Source organism: Poecilia reticulata, chromosome 21, assembly GCF_904066995.2.
Source record: "Poecilia reticulata chromosome 21, P_reticulata-male-v2, whole genome shotgun sequence".
Classification (NCBI taxonomy): domain Eukaryota; kingdom Metazoa; phylum Chordata; class Actinopteri; order Cyprinodontiformes; family Poeciliidae; genus Poecilia; species Poecilia reticulata.
Genome location: NC_088850.1, coordinates 22,606,493 through 22,624,334, shown reverse-complemented (window position 1 = coordinate 22,624,334; position 17,842 = coordinate 22,606,493). Strand labels below are relative to the sequence as shown.

At 38.9% G+C, this 17,842-nt stretch overlaps 1 protein-coding gene across 11 annotated transcripts in view; it reads right to left on the bottom strand.

Moving 5' to 3' along the window:
- The window catches only part of enah (ENAH actin regulator), a 138,688-nt gene that overhangs the window by 31,085 nt on the left and 89,761 nt on the right, over window positions 1-17,842 (bottom strand). For all 11 annotated transcript variants that reach the window (XM_081602082.1, XM_081602081.1, XM_081602078.1 and 8 more), the window contains one exon: window positions 13,711-13,783. In XM_081602082.1, the coding sequence (XP_081458208.1) occupies window positions 13,711-13,783 (73 nt within the window). The remainder of the gene's footprint in view (window positions 1-13,710; window positions 13,784-17,842) is intronic.

The following is a 17,842-nucleotide window of genomic DNA, read 5'->3' as shown; positions in this document are numbered from 1 at the left end:
TGTGTCCAGACAGAGGGATAATCAGTAGCCAAGCATCATGACTTGTTTGTTCTGAAGATCCTGCAGCTTCCACTTCTCTTCCTAACATGGCGCCTCCTCATCCTGACTCTCATACTGATAGGAGGAACCACAGAGCTCTGTTAGGTTAAAAGCTCATCTTCTGAAGTTGGGATATTTTTCCTCCAACAGGTTCCAGAGGAATCACCTCAAACCAGATGTTGGACTGGATTTTATTTCAATGTCATTTGTGAATGTTAACGTCTCATTTTCAACAGTGGAGTGATAAAGGTTGAAAAAGGTTATTATTTTGGAGAAAGTCTCACCAACATCAATATTTCCACTAAATAAGAGGGAAAAATCTAAATTATTTAATAAAGGAAAAGCCTCTCAGACTCTGAGCCCGACAGCACCAAACTATTTTTTTATATTAGACAATTAATTTAATTTCACATAATTATCGCGGTAGAAGACATTTGTTTGATAAATACTTAATAAAACATATTTACCGTGTTTGATGTTTGTTGTAAATGACGTATACTCACAAAGAACGAGGTAATTAGTTCAAGTTTGTCGTTTATTGAACGTTCAGAAACTGCAGCGGCTGTAAAGCACCTCAGTAAAGGTAAATTAACCCGAACAGGTGATCAACACTAAACCACTCGCACCTTTTTACTCTCCGTCTCTGTCATTTAAGCACACCCGTTGCCATGGCAATCTCCTGCGCTCCACAAGCCGACCAGAGATTACGTTAAAAACATAACATTCAGTCCGTTACGATATTAGATTTTCAGGCTTGATATTTATTTTGCAATTATTAATAAGCCTCTCATGAACACAGAGGTGGTTGATTAGTTCATTTTAAACTCCTGCTCTGCTAGTTATTTTGGTAATGGAACCGAAATGCACAGAATTGCGCAACACCTTGTTGAAACAATAATCACTGAGATTATTATTGTTATTGGGTCATTAATTTGAACAAGTTTTGTTGATTTTTAGTTTTGTTTTTGTTATTTAATAAAGTTACGAACGGTTTGATAAGGAGCCAGAGGAGGGCGTGCTGCTCTCAGCATCCTGGCGGCGTTCAGTTTGTCACCTAAAGCCGAGATCGACTCAAAACCTTCCGCGATCGACGTATCGCACCGCTGCTCTAGCAAAGCACGAACAGTTCAGAAACAATATGAAATAGGAAAAAAGTTATTAACTGATTAAGTTGTGTTTTAGATTATTCTTGAAAAACTAACCAGTCACGGCTAATTATTGGGTGCACTCAATAACACAGTGAACCCATTGATTTTTTACAGCAGACAGCCGCTCCCCTCTCTTGCAGGTACTGTGTACCCCCGCTAAATCTTTGAGGGGTAAGCAGTACCCTGCCGTACCCCCTTACTTTCACCCCTGGTTATACCAGGATTTACAATTCACATTGAACATGGCGACAGCTTGGACGTGTTAACTGTTCATAAAAGCCAGTTTGTCTTTGTTTTGTGAGAGCAGCAATGTCTGGCTGACGGCAGATGATGTGCTGGCTGAGTGAGGGGCCTCCTTTAGAATGTTTTCTGCCTTTTAGAGGCAGCGGGAGTCAAAAAGGTCTCCATGGACGGTGATAGTTTGTTTATTAATCCATGTGCAGGTGTGATGATTCTGTTCAGGGCTTTTTCAGAGCAGAATGAGGTTAGGTCAGTATGAGTAATAATGCTGTTGTTGTTGCTGTGTGTTCTTAAACAGTGTGTTTTTAGTGATTTGGTAGGGTGATCTGAAATGTGTGTTCCCAGAAACTTGAATGGTGAAACTTTCTCCATTTATGTCCAAGGAGAGATGATCAGATAGTGTCTTCCAAAAAGAAAAAAAAATGAAAAAAAATAATTATCTCTTTTCTCTTCTTGGTGTTTAGTGTTCTTTTGCCTCTCTTTTTTCTTCAGTGGTATAACTTGTACCACTGTTACAAGTGGTACAACGCACAAGTTGTTTAACTTGTGCGTTTTCCATAACGCAGAATTCTTCTGTTCCAAAACATGTCTTACTTTGCATCTAAACCAAAAAAGTATATTAAATTCTATCCAAACCAAGTTTTATTTATTTCTTCCTAACAGAATGAGGGAAAGCAAAGAAAAAAGGCGTAGAAAGACATTTAACCTTGAACCTGTTTAGCTCAAAAATATTACGCAAAAACAGTTGAGCCCAAAATTCATTTACACACCTGGCAGATTTAGATTTAAAATTTTCATTGCACCAAGAAGTTGGTGTTTATTTGGAAATTAGATTGACATCTCTCAATAGATAAAATATTATAAATGGATTATCAATTAAAAAAAAAATTCATTAGCATTACTATTAAAAAATGTCATGCTGAAATTTCCTTTTTGCTTCTCAATAGTAAAATAAGAAAAACTTCATTGGCACTGCAGCAATGAAACTGTTTGTGGTGAGCAGCTTTTGGATATATTCACTGGTATTTGCATGATTTGTCCTTGGTGATGACCTCCATGTCATGAAAGACCTCATCACCATCACCCTACTCTTCAGCTCTCTCAATATATAATCAAATTTGAATCAGGACTCTGATTGGCCCAATTCAAAACACAGATATTAAAGCAGAAGAAGAGGAATAGATGTACCTCATAAATGTAGCAGCATAACCTTTAATATTCTTTATTGTAAGACTTCCACATTTTATAACTAACACAAGTTAGTTATAAACTAACAGTGAAATAACAGTGAAATCTAGTTCAACTTCCAAGATCCAGTGGAGGTTAAACATGTCATCTGTGCAGCTCTCTAATTGCTTTATTTGCTGGAGTTATGATGGATTAAGGCTGCATAGCTTTCAGTTTCTTTGATGATGAAGACTGTCTATGTTTGCGGGACACACCTTCAGTCTCCTGTAATTCCTTTTTCTACTGAACATTTCATGGGATTCACCTATCAGAGACAATACTGATGGATGAAAAGCTGAGGATCAGCGAGGTAAAGGAAAACATCGGTACAAACCTTGGCTCTCAACTACTGACTCGAGCACACACGCACGCACACACGCACACACGCACACACACTGAACTGTCCCAGTTCTCACGGTACCGAGGAGATCCATTGATGTAATTACAGAAACACTGAGCTAACCTGGATTCCTAGCTGATAGAAGTGGAGCTGTGTCACATCTCTGAGGGGCTCACCGTCTCCTCTGGGAGGGGTGGGGGTTTCTCATGCACAATAATATATCCTCTCTGGTAGCAAATTAGTCCCTGTGGGATTCTGAGCACTGAAACAGCAGCAGAGCATCTTCACTGTTAAATTTAGATCACAATGTGACGGCAGAGAATTAGTCTAATCAGCAAGATCAGTAGGGGTTCCACATTTTTTTTATTCCCCTCTATTTTCTGTTTAAGTATAGTTACCATCTGGCACACACTGCACAGTTAACTGCAAAATGACTGCTTTGGATTGTTTCCCCAAAGTGGAGTTTAATAATTCACACAAAATGACTAGTTTGTGGTCAGCTGCAGTGCAGAACACACTTGAGTATAAATGAATCCTTTAGACACAATGTGTATGCACGGAATGCGCAGAATATAATGCATGGAAGATTACTGCTGGTGATGCAACCTCCAAGCAACATCCACATATTAACATGTTCAGCTGGCTGATAAGCAACCAGCTGAAACATCTGGTTCATGTTTTGAATATAAAGAACAACACTCTGTGACAATTACTGAGCTGCACCGACTGACGTTTTCTGGCCAATCAGTGATCTTTAAAAAGCCTGCTGATTCCAATTCTGTCCGATAGATTTTTTTTGAAAGGTCGCTAAATTAGTAACAGTGTGGTGACCAGATGTGACTACAGCAGAGCAAAAAGGGACAACTGTGATTTTAAAAAGTTTGCGCAGGGAGAAAATATCTCTTTTCTCATTCTTCTTGTAGTATTAGCCAATTGCCAAAAAATAAATGTGAGCTCAATATTAAATTTCATCTCTCTCTTTCTACCAGTATTTATCTTATTTAAAGGGGCAGGTATTATGTACTTCCCAGGTACATAATACTGTACAATCAACTGTTATCTTTGGTTGTTATAAAAATTAATTATATATATAAGTGTATATATCAAATTTGACTTAAATGAAATCTGACTTTGTAATTTAACATCTTGAAATTGGGCCTCTGTCTCTAAGAAACTCCTGCTCTTTCTGAAACTCCGCCTTCAGGAAGTCTTCACAACTTGGCTCCTCTATTAACTCTTTAACAAGGTTTCTACCAGCGTTGCTCTGAGAAGTAGCTCCTATAATGAGCTCAGCAGATGCTCAGTTCCATCAGGTGTTTGCTTATTGCTGCTGACTAGTCTGAAGGAGCTGAGTAGGGGATGGCTGCTCTGTGTGGCGGAAGCTTGGAAACTGCAGCTCCAATCAGGAACTGCGTAGTCAAAGGCGGAGCTAGGTGCAACCAGGTGTTTTGTAAACCTGAATGGTTGTCATGGGGATTAAAGGATTTTTTCAAACTTGCTTGGAAGAATCAAGGCAACACTCCAGGAATGTTTTTTTGATGAGGGAATAATATATTTATCTTTTTTGTAAAGCTAAAAAAGTGGATTTCACTGCCCTTTTAAAGCACTAATTTTCAGTAAAAGCTTCCTGCTGCTGCTGGTATCCACAGCTGTGAGCAGATTCCAGACCAGCATTCTGGAGTGAAGTCTTTAACCAAACCTAACAGATATAAATAACTCCAGTCATCTGCTGCTGGAACAGATACAGATGAACATAGAGAGACTGCCATTTGTCTTCTGCTGCCTCATATTTCCCCCGGAGGAGTGCCATCAGTGAAAACTGGGAACTTCCCAAATCAATCCTAATTAGAGGCGAGTGCAGAGTTCAGCTTCACCATCGAACTGCTCTGTTGTTGGTGAGATGATGAATCACTTTTAGTTGAGGCTATTTGAACTCTTGACTGTTGGACAAGTTCTCCCTAAAAGGATAACAGGGCTGTGAAACGGAAATCCCGCTGGCATGAACGACGTTCAGATTTTATTCAATAAAGCAGCAAGTTGCCCTGTCAAGCAGACAGACTGCAAATTAGGAATGCAACACACACGTACACACACGCACGCACGCACGCACGCACACCCTCACACAAAGCATTCCCTTCAGAAGGAGATCATGACATTTCAAAACAATGAGTACATAAACTTAAAATAACTTGATTTGAGAAGCATTGAAGAGGTGTGTTTGTGGATGTAATGTGGAAGCCAGGTTTGTGTGACAGATTAGAGTCCCTAGAGGGAATGAGAGCTGTGAACCATCAGGAGACACCAGGGAGTTGACAGAGCAGCTGATGTCATCTTCCCATCCCCAACATTCCTGCTCAGTGACACCAGTCCTCTGACATTCCCATTCTATGACAATATCAAGTCTTTTAGTATTTTCAACACCAAAGTCAAGTCTTTATAGTAGTATCACTTCCACATTGCAAAAAGTACAAATCCTACCAAGTATTTTTGGTCTAGTTTTGCAGTACACTTGAAATAGGATGAAATTAACTCTGAAGGAGGCCCGTCACAATAAATCAATTAATAGCAGAGGTGTGCCGATCGATCGGCCACCGATCATAATCGGCCGATTTCCGTGAAAAAGTGTATGATCGGTGATCGCAGATCACGGTCTCTTGTTGCCGATCACACAAACCGATCACCTGCATCTCATTTCGCAGTCTGTCTGGTCTCCTCTCCTCTCCTCTCCTCTTTCCTTCACTCTGCGCAAACGCGTAGCAACAAATCCTAAGCGATGTGGAACTATAACGCACTGAGCGAATGGGGAAGTTTGCGTGTTGCGGCGGAAAATTGAAGCACGTGGGGTGAAGCAGGTCAAAATGCATCAACACGATGAATCTAATATGGCATAAAAACAATGCCATACTTGACAGAGTTTGGCTACATCGAGGCTCACTGCAGTAAAAAAGACATATGGAGAATCAGACAGCAGGAAAAGCAGCGCACAGCTACAAACACTCACCTGGATTAGCATGACGGTCAGAAGGCTAAACAAATAACCCGCAAAATTATTTAAGTCTTCGAGCTGCGATGTAAGACGCTGGTTTTGCTCTCGCTGTTGAACCGTTGCTACGCGCTACGTAGCAACGGTTCTATTTCACAGACGGAGCGCCGCTTCTGCTCCACCTGGTAGTGACTCTCACACCAAACCTCTGTTGAAAGCTGCAGCATCTAACTTACAAAAATTAATTTTACATACGTATTAAAACTTTTGCTGTCCTAACATGAGACAGATAATCTCTGAAAAAATAATCGATCTCCCTGCTCTGCATAATTACTCTGCTCAGTCAGAAACAGCCAATCAGAACTAGCAGTAATCAGCTAGCCGCCATGCTATCAGGAAGTTTTCATGCAGTAACTCAGGATTGTTTATTGTAATGGATCCTGTATTTGCCTTTGAATGTTAAGTTTTATACTTGAATTTTTTGGTAATGTTGAGAGGTTTTATTTTGACTCTGCATTATTTAGCCTCTTCAGAGCCTTCATATGTTATCAGTCTCTTAAAGATAGTATTACCGATAGCAGTACAATTTCCACAATGCCTGTTTTGTTTTGTTCTTGGAAAAAGTTATTAAAAACAAGTTTTTGTCTAAATTAAGGTGAATTCATGGTTCCTTTTCCACATAATGTAACCGGTAGTGTTTATGATTTAAAAAAATATAATTATGTGATCGGTATCGGTAATTGGCAGGAAAAAACCTGATCGGCACATCTCTAATTAATAGCATTATAAGTTAAAACAAAATTTACATTTTATTGTTTTTCTGTCATCTATCTCTTTCTACCAATAACTAGATAAGAAAAGTCTCCAGTCTGGTGGTTTTTCTCAACTAATCCTATTTTTAATGACAAATTTGTTAACAGAAACTTCAATTCAGTAGAATTTAAATGTAATGATCTTTGAGAATGCGTTCTTCCACTATTATGCTATTTCCATTATTTTACTTGAAAATGGTCTCAAAACAACAATATCGTTTGTCACAGTAACTTTTGGGACAATTTATCGTGCAGCAAAATTTGTTAGTAACAGACATATTTAGAAGTAACTTTTTAACAAACTACAGGAGCTTGTTTTAAGTCAATAATTCCATAATATAGATAAAAAGTACTAGTTGGACTGAGATAATTTCACTTATAGCAAGATATTTTCTCATGCTTTAAGTGGAGCTAGTACTTTTTCAATATTAAAGAATTGTTGCCTTAAAACAAGTTCCTATATCTTTCTGAAAAGTTACTTGTAAGTTTGTTTTGTCTCATTTCAAATGTACTAAGGTATTTGCACTAGAAACCAGACCAAAAATGCTTGGTAAGATTTGTAGTTTTTGCAGTGCAGCAAGAATCCACATTTAATCTAGCCCTTCTCTAATGTCGACACAGTTCCGTCTCCTCGTGACCGAACCCAGAGCAGCTCTGTCTTCCTTCTTCAACTCGCTGCCTCAGAAAAGCGTTACAGGATTCAAAGCTGTAAAAACGCCTCCTGCAACATCCAGCTGGCGTCGCGCTCGCCTCCCGATAAGAGTTGCCAGGGAAACAGTTGCTAAGGGAGTGTGGGTGGCGACATGGCCTGAATCCCCAACAAGCACACAGACACGCATGAACTTGCTCGTTTCTTGACTTTTCACGTTTGTAAAGAGTTAATGAGTCTGAGGCAGTCGGAATGAAAGATGATTGTTGGGAAGCGCTGCCGACATCCTGAAGCTTACAGTCTGAGGGAAGAAAGAGAGCTGCATGGCAGAAAAGCATCTGCAGACATTTTCAACAAAGATCAAAGGGCTTGCAAAGGCACTTGACACAGTTTAGATCCTGCTGAACACAGACAGGTAAGAAATATAACGACTGGTCATTAAATCCAACACAATCCTTTAATTCACTTTAGAGCCTTTATATATATATATATATATATATATATATATATATATATATATATATATATATATATATATATATATATATATATGCAGAGCATTTAGACTCAACTATCACAGTTGGTTAAAAATTCAATAGATTTTCTTAGGGATGCACGATACATCGGCTAAGACATCGGTGTTGACCAATATTAATAATTTTTTTAACATATTGGTATCGTCTGAAAAATTGTACTTGTCCAATCGCAACAACTGAAACTTAGTTCCATCCTGTTGGCATTTGTTTCTGTCTTGTTTATGTTAGAATCATGCTAGCTGTGTTAGAATGACTGTAACATAAATTATGAGATGTCAACATCAATGTTTGCTGCATTTGAGCGACAGTAAGTTAGTTAATAAATATAGTTTGGCCTTCAAGCGTAATGTTTCAGATACATTTTGAGCAGCATGAAAGATTAATGTCAGGTAATTTTTCCATCAAGACACATTTCCGTTTCCATTTTCAGATCATTATATTAAAATATTTTCAGAAGAAGAGGGATGGACCAAAGAACATCTTTAAGTAATCTTAAGCCGCTTTCGCACTGCAAGGAAAGGAACGGCACGCTTCGGTCCGGTTCCACCCGTACTGCAGCCCTGTTGTGTTTGCATATAACTGAGGGCGGCATCGAAGCTGTACCTGACATTATTTTTGAAACTAAACAATGGTTTCGATGTAGCGGCCGAAGCCTTTTCCTCAGAGATGCAGCGGAAAACTTTCTCTTTCCTCGTTGACCAATCTAGTTATTTCTCTACTCGTTCATCAGGGAGTAAGCGGAGGAAAAAAATTACCTCATCATGGGACCAGGTAACAGCAGAATATTGAGGGGAATTCATTGCAAATTAAAAAAATAAATAATAATAATAATAATAAAAATATTAAAAAGAGCACTCTTTACAAAATACAGTAAGAACAGTTTAGTGAGAGCCAGCTGACTGCAAAACAACCAACGGCTGACTCTAAACCAATCAGCTGCTGAATTCTAAGCAGCCCCGCTTGGCCGGCCCGATTGGAACCACAGCTGTTGTGGTTCCAAGGAGCCGGGTGGAACCGGGTCGGAAGTTCTAATACAAACACGGTCGGCCCTACTTTGAACCCATTCCGTGCCGCTCCGTTCCGTTCCTTGCAGTGCGAAAACGGCTTTAGATAGAGATGCTCAATGTTCTCTGTGATGCAGCTCCCTCAAGTTCTGAATATTGAAATGATAGTCATCTGTACTGTACTGCAGATGACTATTTAAATGTAATATTTAAATATTTCTAATGTTCCTCGTATACTAGTGAGTGAAACTAAACACCCATTATTATGAAATTCAGTTACAATGGTCCCCTGAGTTCCCTTATCAGAGAGTTCTTTTTAGAAACCCATATAAATAAAACTCTGTGTCAAACTATGGCATTATAGCAGAGTTGTCATGTCAGTGGTACAGTGTGAATAGTGAATAAATGTTTTTCAAAGAACATTCAGTTTGAAATGGTCATAATACAATAAAAACCATATTGTTAAACAGCAGTGTCATGTAGCGCAGCTCCCCCAGTGGAAACACTGGAATTGGCAGATTAGAGCTTTATAAACGCAACCCAGCAGAGATCAGAAATTGGCCACAAAATTCTGATCGGTGCATCTTTATCTTTGCATCATTTCCCCACAACATAAAAACTGAGCTCAGTCTTCAGGGACCCTTCAATCTGGCTAAATCTCCAGCTGGACTCACCAGCTCGCCTGACTGGCTCAAAGTACCAGAAATCGTTATTTGAATGGAGAACAGCCCAGATTGACCATATGGACCTACTCTAGTGAAAATCCAGTCCAAATGCGCGGCATAAAAACACAAACATGTTCCATGTGTTACCTCCCCCTAACTGAAGACACCGAGCCTGCATAAAATAAACTAAAATAAACATATTGGTTCAGAGGCTCATCACCATACATGGATCCAAAAAATGCAACACCCAAAGTGTTGTGAAGTTCTTTGTCTTCTTCAGGGATTCAAAACGCAGCTGATGGGTGAAATCTACCTGTGCATATTTTATTTTTCCATGAAGACTTTTCAGTGCAACACATTTCTTCAGCGCCTCCCAGCATGTCCTGCTCCCACGCAACACAAAGCTATCTATACCGCAGCCTATTATTTCCAGCTCATACCTTTTTAATCTGAGAGTAACACCCTGCTTTTCTGAACAGGTGGTTTATCAACGCTCTCGCCCCTTTGGAGAGTCCGCTCAACCATGCTTTCTCGTTGTCATTAATGTTTCAACCCTCCCCATGAGGAAGCGGGGCCTGCTTCTTCGTCCGTCTATGTTCCCACTAAAACAGGGATTAAACAAGAAAGTGAGAGGAAAGCGGTTGCATGCGGGGGTGGAGGACAGAGCAGCGTGAAAGAAAAAGGAGCAGTACATATCCTCTTGTCAGATGACCCCGTGGAAAATCCCATATTCTTGTATTTTCAGAAAACAAACTCACACAAGAGAAGCAGAAGCAATGAAATGAGGCAGTGTAGTCATGGAGGAATGTGACAAACCACACAGTGGTTAGCTGATTACCCTGACCTAAGCAGGAGGAGAGGAGACAACAGAGGACTTCTTTTGTTTTGGCTCATTTTGCTTCTCACATATTTCGAAGAGATTGCACAAATTGTGACATCCTCCAAACCTAGACCTAAGCTAGATCCCAATCAGTCTCATTCTTACTGAGCAATTCTAGACTTCTGCAAGGTAGAGGCAGGGAGAAAACCTGGGAAGAGTTATTAGCTGCATTTCCATTAACCATAACACTGAGCAAATTGGCATATTTATTTTTGTAATTTCTAATAGAAACACGCCAACACCTTAAATTCTTACGATGTCCATTAGGCATTAGTTTCTCAAAGGATGGGCAAGAAAATAAACATCATTAAGGGACACCTGACATTGACCTTATAATACTTGAATCACTGACATCCGCTTGCAGTTTTACACACTTGCGTAAAAATGTACCAATCAGGCAAGAATTATTAAGATAAGATCAATGTTAAGAGACTAAATGAACCTGCAGCAACTTTTATAGCCAAGTATCAACGACAGCCAGAGATGTCAAACCTCATCCAGCCATGGGCTGATGTGATAAAATCCCACTGTAAACATCTGAAACAAAAATGTAAAACATCCTTTAATTGCTTTTAAATCTAAAAGTGGCAATTACTGCATTGCTGTTATAATATTATTGATTAATATAGATAGAATACTGCTGTATATAGCATTTATATACAAGTGTTAGCCAGTTACGTATTGTTCATCTCAAGATTCGTAATAAAAAAAAGAACTCAAGAATCAAATACTTTTATCAAGTAGCCGATAAAGTCAAAGTCAATATCAGTTAAAACGACAGACTGTTTTAAAGGAAACTTAAATTACTGCAAAACATGAAGTAGATGTCCTATGATCAGAAGCACTTAAATAAACATGCTTATTGTGCATTATAGTAGATTGACTCTTAGTGTATAACAATGAAATCTAATATTAGCTAGTTAGCTAGCCTGCACTAACTGAGGAGCAGTAAAGTTTGGTGTTCCTTAGTCTATGTAGCAAAATCAGAAGCAACAGGAATAATTGTTGATTTTTTGTTTTAAATTATATCCATAAGATTTTCTTCAATTTTATTTGTTAATTTTTGGTTAAAAAATGAGGTTATCATTCAATAAGGTTCTCATACCGCCCATTTACTAGCTGCATGGAAGAAAAGCCAAAAATGTCAACCTATTATACCGTCCAGCAGATGGCATGTAGAGTCAGAGGTAAAATCTAAATGGGATAGTCTGTATTCTGGTGCTGTAAACCAGGTGGGCTTCAGCACAAGCAAAAAGGTTATTATGATTAAATAATAAAACTAAAAATCCTTAAAAAAACATTTCCATCTTAGAAATATTGATGAAAAAAACTGACAAGATTATTAATGGCAATGCACTGAGATAAAAATCCATGTCTCCAAGAGGATCAATAGTTAATCATTTTATGAAACTTTAAAAAACAAATGCAACCCAGCTTTTCTTACACAAACCGTTTTTCATCCCATTCTCACTATGATTTACACATCCTTCTCTTGCTTCCCCCATCCTGTTGATGCTGGCTTCTGATTCAGCAGATGACCTCAGCAACTGATCCACTGTCTGCCTGTCAGTGATCTGGGCTAAAAATGGAGCAAAAATGGAGCTGAGAGAGAGAGGGAGTAGGTAGGGGTAATGTAAGGTAGAGAGAGAGGACTTGGAAGCCAGCAAGGAAGAAAAATGGATTGCTCATTAAAGTCAAGGCAGATCCAAGTTCCCCCCAAATAAAATTAGAAATACCACTGACTCAAAGCTGAAAAATGCCTTTCTGGCCATGTGTGTGTGTGTGTGTGTGTGTGTGCGCCCGCGCGTCCGTCCGTCCGTGCGTGTGTGTATGTGTGTGTGTGTGAGCCGTGCAAACACAGGCAGCATATCTGAGGAGTGATGTCAACAACATGCAGCATTTCAGGATGATCTAACCTAAAGTTTATACAGGACCTTGGTCAACCACATGTCCACTTCAGCAACACATTTATACTGTACATCCCCACAGATAGTGGGTTAAAACCACACAAACCCACTGGAGCAGAGCAGGAAGTGAGAGTTTGGTGCCAAACCTTTAGACCATCCACTAGTAATTAACACTGCTGGCTCCTCTAACCGTTCCTACTGATTTGGTCCTGGATTGCTCAGCTGCATTTACAGCAGACAAGGCGTGGTGGAGCCAAACTGACCAACTCAATTCTCATTACCTTCATTTCCATTACAGATGTGTGTAAATCATTGTCCATACTATGCTACTGTAAAAAAAACAACAACAATTGCAGTTTTTCCATTAAATAAGAGATTAAAATTACACGTGAATAAGCTTGTTCACGTGACAAGTCACTAAAAGCGGAGGGTGTAAAAGGTTACATGAGATATATTCATGATTGTGCCATGACACCAGCACACATCATCTATCAGCCAATCAGAGGAGACGTCGCCATCTAATTCATGATTCCAGTAGCCCCCCCTACTGAGGTGAGGCTACGTATGCTACATTTTGGGGAAATTTTAGTATGGGTTCAACACACTGGAATGAGAGCTCTGGTGGAAGCAGCTGCACATTATCTGACACCCTTCCCCCCAAAAAAAACATCATCCTCCTACTACTTCCTGTTGACCCTTCTTGTCATTTTCACCACTAGTAACATCCAACTATTGATCACATGACTAATGTGATGCAAAAAAAGTTCTTCCATTGCAGTTTTGCGAAAAACGTCTATTTCCATACGGCTGAAGAACCACTTCTGTCCAAGGTAGGATGGATCGTTGGGTAGCACAGATAGTCAGAACATTGTTTTTTTTTCCCAATCAGAGAGCAGATTTTGAAAAGCAATTGCTGGAGGCTATGATGATATTCTGAAATATTAAACTCCCCCTGCTCAGTTCTGGTCCGATGCAGTCAGCTCACCGATGCCTTCCGTTTTTTTTTCTCCACTAATGTGAAAAATAAAATTTGATTTTCCATCCTGTCCACTGTTTCCTTCCCTGATGAACTTGTAATAGTTATTCCTCTCTGCCATGATGGCTGTGTTTATTATGCTGTTGTAAATCACACATGACAAATCACCGCAACGTACGCCATAGCGGGAGGAGTTCAGGAGCTCCATTTAGTGCATCTTGTGGAAAACAAACATCCAAAAACCACGTGACCATATGCAGACAGTTCGACTTGTTTGCTGTGACGGTGAAGTCAAGATTCCTACCTTCTCTGAAGGTCCAGCTCTTCTTGTGAGGGGCCATTCTGAACCTGTGGCCCCTGTCTGGGCAGCGTGGGGCCTGGGGAAGATGGAGCACAATGACGGCAGTTATTATCAAATCAAAATGTTGACGTGCCATCAAACATGTTAACACAAGATGGATCCAAATCTCGCTGACTCCAGCAACACATCTAAGTACGAGGAAACAATTTTGCGTTTCGGAAAAATGGATAAATAGCCGGTAACCATGGAAACAAGGTTGTTCAAAATATCTGTTATCCAGATTCTGAGGATTTCCTCTGGTCATCTAGATGTTAATTTGTCAAAGAAACCAACAGAAACAATCCAATTTGTTGATTGGTTAACAGCAGCAACAGAAACCCAATCAGAAGCCCTGAATTCTGAATGTCTGTGAATGTGCTGCAATGCCCTCATGGTTTAAACATTCACTAAACATCTGTGTGGGCCATATAATCTGATTCCTTCTGCTCCACATACATGTTTGGTCTGCCATGCTGCAGCTTTTACCTCCTCCTCAATTACATTTATAGAGATTGAAAGCTTCTTTCTCTTTACAGTAAAGGTCCGTTTATATGGCATCATTCTTCACTGCAGACTGTTTGAGGATGCAGCGCTGTGCAGCATTATTCACAACGCTTCAACTTCCTGCCACTTTATTACCAAACAAACACAAATGTTTGTGTATTTTTTTTTTTTATTGAGACTTGCGTAATAGACAAAAACTAGTGGAAAAGTGTAGAAAAATGATACATGGTTTACATTTTTTAAATAAAAATCTTAAAAGTGTTATGCTTATATTGACCTCATGCTGCATTGTCAACAATGTAAAGGGTAGCAAAAGATTCTCCTTAAAGATTGGATTAAAACATAGGGATGCCATGAGAATATTTGACACTCAAAGGGATTTGCTTAAATAAATTTACTGGTTTTTTTTTTCTTTCTTCCCCTTGGCACATTGGTTCTGAGCTGTTATTTTGTTGTTTTCTGAGTCGTTTTACAGAATCCTATAAATCAACTTAAAAAAAACAAACAAGCAGAAAAACACCACATTAATTTCCGGACTGAAATTAATAGTAAGCAACATGCTAGTGAGTCTAAACTTTGAGTTGCAGTATATTTATAAAATATTTTTTTACATATTTGTTGTAACTGTCACTATGTTATGACAGTGCCTTATGAAACAGATAAAAATCAAAAAAGAGCTCCTCTGTCTTCTCTGACTGCTAACTAGAAACAACCAATCAGAGGCAGGAGACCAGTCTTGGTAAGTCAATCACCTCCCGTGTGATGCTGCTCAACCCTCTCCTCAACGCCCCCTTTTTCTCTGCTACGTTGCAGCTAGCAGAGCCTGTTGTGAATGCTGAAGCTAGTTAGCATGGCCACTGATGTTGGCGTAAAAACAGTAAGTTGTTTCTTCACCATTAGCATGTTGTGCAGCGAGTACATGAGTTTGATTGACAGCGAAAAGACCCTCCTCCAGGGCTCTGATTGGTTGTTTTTGTTCGGAGGCAGTACATTTTTTCAGATGGGAGGAGACAGAGATCGATCTTTTCACAGATCATCTGACATGACATGATAACAGTTTTAACAAATATGGGGAAAAAAAGTTTTTATAAGAGTTAAACTGCAACTTTGACACAAATTTTATTTTAATATTCGACATAAAAATTTTACATATTGTGTGCATGTTTTATCTGTAAGAATTCACTTTTCAAACTCATCTGTAATAACCTGCCTCTCCTTTTGAAAATATGACAGATGAATATGTAGCTCAGAAGCACCTGTGGGTATTAAGCAGACCAAACAGCCCACAATACAGTTGATATCAACCAAAAGGAGAATCTGATTTTGAATAAAGGCAATAAATATTGATGTTTAAGGCATTCAGATGTACTAAAGGGCTGTTTTAATAGTTACGAGCACAGAACAAAGTGTCACATTGCTAACACGGTCATCATTGGCAACTTTTTGGAGGAAAACAAGCAGTGCCTTCGATATCACCGTCTCATTAACACCGGTTCATGAGCTAACTTTTCAGTTTGACCTGAGCAGAAGCAGATGGACCAACGTGTTATTCTGTCTTACGTATACGCAGTGTGAAGTCTGACTTAATCACACATGTGTGTGTGGGAGTGTGTTAGATGTTTTACCCAAAAGCCTTCTTTAAATCTAACCAGAAGAGCTGACCGCCTAACATCAACACCACCAGTGTAACAGTTGGTTTTATTCTCTGTTACTACACATTGAGGGTTCAACAACAGGAGCAACAGCGGGTTCCAACCAGCATCTGGACCGAGCCGAGCAGGAAGCCCGTCGCGCTGAGGCAAGTGTCGATTGTGTGTAGTAATCAAGAGACAGAAAGACTAAATGGACAGGATCTGGGCTGCAGCCAGGCCGACACCTGCTTCTGCATATCAACACAGTGCCCCCACTTAACACTGTCGCAGGCGTTAGCGCCCACTGCTAGAAACCAGACAAGGCAAGGGAATATTTTATTGTGCTGTTCCAAAAATTCAGGATGGGATATTTGGTGTTAAGAGACTGTGATTTACTACAATTTAAAGACAACAATGATTTAAAGATGAACTACAAGAGGAGCTAAACAAGTTAGAGTTCATTATTACAAGTCTTCTTCCAAGCTACCCAACTAGATATGGATTGAGATTAAAGCTGCAACAAATGATTATTCTACTTGGTAATTATTCTGATGCTAAGAAAACTGGTGCATTCTGCAGAGATTTCATTTAACCACTTAAGCGTTTTTATACAATAAGGGAAATACATTAACATATGCAAATAAACAAATTCTTTTAAAAAATGTTTAACTTAAAATGCAATAAAAGCATTCCTTCAGTGAATGTTTGATCATTTGTAGTGAAGGATTCATCTGCAGCTAAAAAAAATAAAAAAATTGAAAAACTCAGCCCTAAAATGTTTTTTCCATTGTAAATGCAAAACATTTAGATTTTTTGAACAGTTTTAGTTTAATTACTGAAGTTCTTTGTTGTTCAGCAAATGTTTTTTTTTGTTGAGTCTGTGGTTGTAGAACACTGACCTAAGTGTCACAGAAATTCCATTTTAATCTAATATAAACATCTGGGGAGTAATTTCACGCAACAGATGAAACAGAGTCTTATGCAATCGGTGTATACCTGACAACTAGAATATAACACCCCACACATTGTTTTACAAACTGTAGAATGAGGATGTGTATGACACACACTGTTATTACAATGAGAATATAAATGCCATAAACTGTGTGTGCTTGCATAGTCTGATGCAATAAAATATCAATAAAGTGATTTTTCAGTAATGTAGGTAGAAAAAGCAGAAAACCTGAATCTGTAGATAAGGTGAAGCAATGCTGCACGTCAATTTTCCAAAAACCCAGATATGTATTTTGTCATAATTAAGCTGAAAAAGAAAATCAAATATTACAATATGCCTATGGATGACAACTTCTAAATGCCAAGACATTGGATAATATTAAAGATGATCAAGCTTATCCTGTCACAGTAAAGTGTGTGCAGCAGCTGCAGGTTGTAGATCAAATACCAGCTTCCTTCCACTCTTCACTAAATCAGGTACCAAGTCTTGAGCAGGGCTCTGGACCAACACTTAATGTATTGGTTTAACTGGTGTACATAACATTTTTTGTTAGGTGCACCAGAACAAATATTATGCTCAGTTCACATGGCAAGATTTGATGCTGATTTTTTAAACCAATCTCTCCTTTTTGAAAATCTTAGGGGCGCCCTGATTATCTAAAGATAATCTTATGAGATTTCATTGTCATTAAACAATTTTTTTTTTATTTAACGTCGATCCTGAAGTCTTAAGTGTGAGTTGGAGTCTTATTTAATTTCCCTTTGAGATTAATAAAGTATTTTTGAATTTGAATTTGAAACGCAAGTTGCAATCTCTGTAAGTAACACACCTTGCTTTAAGTTCTCCTCCACTACCCAAATCATCTCATTGCTACCCTCCTGATGGTTCCCTTCTACACACTGAACCCAAATAACGGAATAAAGCCGAGGCCACAGGCAGTCAATATCTGCATCTAATATCAGACATAGTCTCTGGTTTCGATTTTCCATGCCTTTGTGTATTAATTCTG